General features: G+C 41.7%; 1 protein-coding gene across 2 annotated transcripts in view; it reads left to right on the top strand.

Annotated features, from left to right (window-relative positions):
- The window catches only part of eci2 (enoyl-CoA delta isomerase 2), a 14,846-nt gene extending 10,958 nt beyond the window's left edge, over positions 1–3,888 (top strand). For both annotated transcript variants that reach the window (XM_034560126.1, XM_034560127.1), the window contains exons 9-11: positions 2,682–2,771; positions 2,863–3,006; positions 3,589–3,888. In XM_034560126.1, the coding sequence (XP_034416017.1) occupies positions 2,682–2,771; positions 2,863–3,006; positions 3,589–3,744 (390 nt within the window). In that variant the 3' untranslated portion in view covers positions 3,745–3,888. The remainder of the gene's footprint in view (positions 1–2,681; positions 2,772–2,862; positions 3,007–3,588) is intronic.
- Positions 3,889–4,101: the final 213 nt, after the last annotated feature.

The following is a 4,101-nucleotide window of genomic DNA, read 5'->3' as shown; positions in this document are numbered from 1 at the left end:
TGCTTCAAGTCTTTATGTATTCATGTGTTCATGCTTCAAGTCTTTATGTATTCATGTGTTCATGTATTCATGCTTCAAGTCTTTATGTATTCATGTGTTCATGTATTCATGCTTCAAGTCTTTATGTATTCATGTGTTCATGCTTCAAGTCTTCATGCTTCAAGTCTTTATGTATTCATGTGTTCATGCTTCAAGTCTTTATATATTCATGTGTTCATGTATTCATGCTTCAAGTCTTTATGTATTCATGTGTTCATGCTTCATGCTTCAAGTCTTCATGCTTCATGTTTTCATGCTTCATGTTTTCAAGTCTTCATGTCTTCATGTGTTCATGTCTTCATGCTTCAAGTCTTCATGCTTCATGTATTCATGCTTCAAGTCTTCATGTATTCATGTCTTCATGCTTCAAGTCTTCATGCTTCATGCTTCAAGTCTTCAAGTCTTCATGTATTCATGCTTCAAGTCTTCATGTATTCATGCTTCAAGTCTTCATGTCTTCATGCTTCATGTCTTCATGCTTCAAGTCTTCATGCTTCATGTATTCATGCTTCAAGTCTTCATGTATTCATGCTTCAAGTCTTCATGCTTCAAGTCTTCATGCTTCATGTATTCATGCTTCAAGTCTTCATGTATTCATGCTTCAAGTCTTCATGCTTCAAGTCTTCATGTATTCATGCTTCAAGTCTTCATGTATTCATGCTTCAAGTCTTCATGTATTCATGCTTCAAGTCTTCATGTATTCATGCTTCAAGTCTTCATGTCTTCATGCTTCAAGTCTTCATGCTTCATGTATTCATGCTTCAAGTCTTCATGTATTCATGTCTTCATGCTTCAAGTCTTCATGCTTCATGTATTCATGCTTCAAGTCTTCATGTATTCATGCTTCAAGTCTTCATGTATTCATGCTTCAAGTCTTCATGTTTTCAAGTCTTCATGCTTCAAGTCTTCATGCTTCAAGTCTTCAAGTCTTCATGTTTTCAAGTCTTCATGTCTTCATGCTTCAAGGCTTCATGTCTTCATGTCTTCATGCTTCATGTTTTCAAGTCTTCATGTCTTCATGCTTCAAGTCTTCATGCTTCATGTTTTCAAGTCTTCATGTCTTCATGCTTCAAGTCTTCATGCTTCATGTTTTCAAGTCTTCATGTCTTCAAGTCTTCATGCTTCAAGTCTTCATGCTTCAAGTCTTCAAGTCTTCATGTCTTCATGCTTCATGTTTTCAAGTCTTCATGCTTCAAGTCTTCATGCCTTCATGCTTCAAGTCTTCATGCTTCATGTTTTCAAGTCTTCATGTCTTCATGGCTTCATGTCTTCATGCTTCAAGTCTTCATGCTTCATGTATTCATGTCTTCATGCTTCAAGTCTTCATGCTTCATGCTTCAAGTCTTCATGTATTCATGCTTCAAGTCTTCATGTTTTCAAGTCTTCATGTATTCATGCTTCAAGTCTTCATGTCTTCATGCTTCAAGTCTTCATGTATTCATGCTTCAAGTCTTCATGCTTCATGTATTCATGCTTCAAGTCTTCATGTATTCATGCTTCAAGTCTTCATGTCTTCATGCTTCAAGTCTTCATGCTTCATGTATTCATGCTTCAAGTCTTCATGTATTCATGCTTCAAGTCTTCATGCTTCATGCTTCAAGTCTTCATGCTTCATGTATTCATGCTTCAAGTCTTCATGTATTCATGCTTCAAGTCTTCATGTCTTCATGCTTCAAGTCTTCATGTCTTCATGCTTCAAGTCTTTATGTATTCATGCTTCAAGTCTTCATGTATTCATGCTTCAAGTCTTCATGTCTTCATGCTTCAAGTCTTCATGTATTCATGCTTCAAGTCTTCATGTATTCAAGCTTCAAGTCTTCATGTCTTCATGCTTCAAGTCTTCATGTATTCATGTGTTCATGCTTCATGTATTCAAGTCTTCATGCTTCATGCTTCACGTATTCATGCTTCAAGTCTTCATGCTTCATGTATTCAAGTCTTCATGTATTCATGCTTCAAGTCTTCATGTATTCATGTGTTCATGCTTCATGTATTCAAGTCTTCATGTATTCATGCTTCAAGTCTTCATGCTTCATGTATTCAAGTCTTCATGTATTCATGCTTCAAGTCTTCATGCTTCATGTATTCATGCTTCAAGTCTTCATGTCTTCATGCTTCAAGTCTTCATGTCTTCATGCTTCAAGTCTTCATGCTTCATGTATTCATGCTTCAAGTCTTCATGTATTCATGCTTCAAGTCTTCATGTCTTCATGCTTCAAGTCTTCATGTCTTCATGCTTCAAGTCTTTATGTATTCATGCTTCAAGTCTTCATGTATTCATGCTTCAAGTCTTCATGTCTTCATGCTTCAAGTCTTCATGTATTCATGCTTCAAGTCTTCATGTATTCATGCTTCAAGTCTTCATGTATTCATGCTTCAAGTCTTCATGTCTTCATGCTTCAAGTCTTCATGTCTTCATGCTTCAAGTCTTCATGTATTCATGCTTCAAGTCTTCATGTATTCATGTGTTCATGCTTCATGTATTCAAGTCTTCATGTATTCATGCTTCAAGTCTTCATGCTTCATGTATTCAAGTCTTCATGTATTCATGCTTCAAGTCTTCATGCTTCATGTATTCATGCTTCAAGTCTTTATGTATTCATGTGTTCATGCTTCATGTATTCATGTCTTCTCTCCCTCAGGCCTCCTTCCACACTCCCTTCAGTCAGCTGGGTCAGAGTGCAGAGGGCTGCTCCTCCTACACCTTCCCCAAGATAATGGGCCCCGCCAAGGTACACACACACACACACACACACACTTACCTACCTACCATTTGATTGGCCGATGGCTGTGCTGAGGAACTTCCTGTCCCGCCCCCTCCAGGCCAGTGAGATGCTGCTGTTCAACAAGAAGCTGTCGGCGCTTCAGGCCTGTGAACTCGGTCTGGTGACGGAGGTTTTCCCCGACAGCAGCTTCCAGTCGGAGGTTTGGACCAAACTGAAGGCCTACGCCAAGCTGCCCCCCAACGTAAACACACACACACACACACACACTATCGGCAGAGTGTCATCTTTCCTACAGTACTTGAACACATCGTGAGTGACAAGCGCTTCAGTGAGAAAAAAGCACCGAAATGAAGCTTAGAATTAAATAATATCTCTCTCTCCCCCTCTCTCTCTCTCTTCCCCTCTCTCTCTCCCCCTCTCTCTCTCTCTCTTCCCCTCTCTCTCTCTCTCTCTCTCTCCCCCTCTCTCTCTTCCCCTCCCTCTCTCTCTCTCTTCCCCTCCCTCTCTCTCTCTCCCCCTCCCTCTCTCTCCCTCTCTCTCTCTCTTCCCCTCCCTCTCTCTCTCCCCCTCTCTCTCTCCCCCTCTCTCTCTCCCCCTCTCTCTCTCCCCCTCTCTCTCTTCCCCTCTCTCTCTCTCTTCCCCTCTCTCTCTTCCCCTCTCTCTCTTCCCCTCTCTCTCTCTCTCTTCCCCTCTCTCTCTCTCTTCCCCTCTCTCTCTCTCTTCCCCTCTCTCTCTCTCTTCCCCTCTCTCTCTTCCCCTCTCTCTCTCTCTTCCCCTCTCTCTCTCTCTCCCCCCCTCTCTCCCCCCCCCCCCCCCCCCACAGTCCCTGTCCTTGTCCAAACAGCTGATCCGGTCTCAGGAGAAGGACCGTCTCCACTCGGTGAACGATGCTGAAGTCGAGCTTCTGACGGAGCGATGGAAGTCAGACGAGTGTTTCAACGCCGTCATGAGTTTCTTCCAGGCCAAGGCCAAGCTGTGAGACAGGCGTGTGTGAGACAGGCGTGTGTGAGACAGGCGTGTGTGAGACAGGCGTGTCTCATTAGAAATGAAGACATGACGATAGCTAAAGTGCCTTCAACACTTTGTAAATCCTTTACGAGATTAAACTATTAATTCAAAGTTGTTTCATGTTGTAAATCTATTCATTTGTCTTCATTGATTACTTCATGTAGAAAATGCCACGTTTGGTAAAAGGATCAATAATCGTTTCCTGTGTATGAAAGAGTTCCGTGTTTCCCGGAGTCCTTGAATGCATCTTCTATCAGAAGAGTCGACGACTGTTTTTATTCAATATTATTAACGTTTCATCTTCTTCGAGGCTTCACAGCCGATAACG

Source organism: Cyclopterus lumpus, chromosome 20 (assembly GCF_009769545.1).
Source record: "Cyclopterus lumpus isolate fCycLum1 chromosome 20, fCycLum1.pri, whole genome shotgun sequence".
NCBI lineage: Eukaryota > Metazoa > Chordata > Actinopteri > Perciformes > Cyclopteridae > Cyclopterus > Cyclopterus lumpus.
This window is presented reverse-complemented; position numbering and strand designations above follow the sequence as displayed.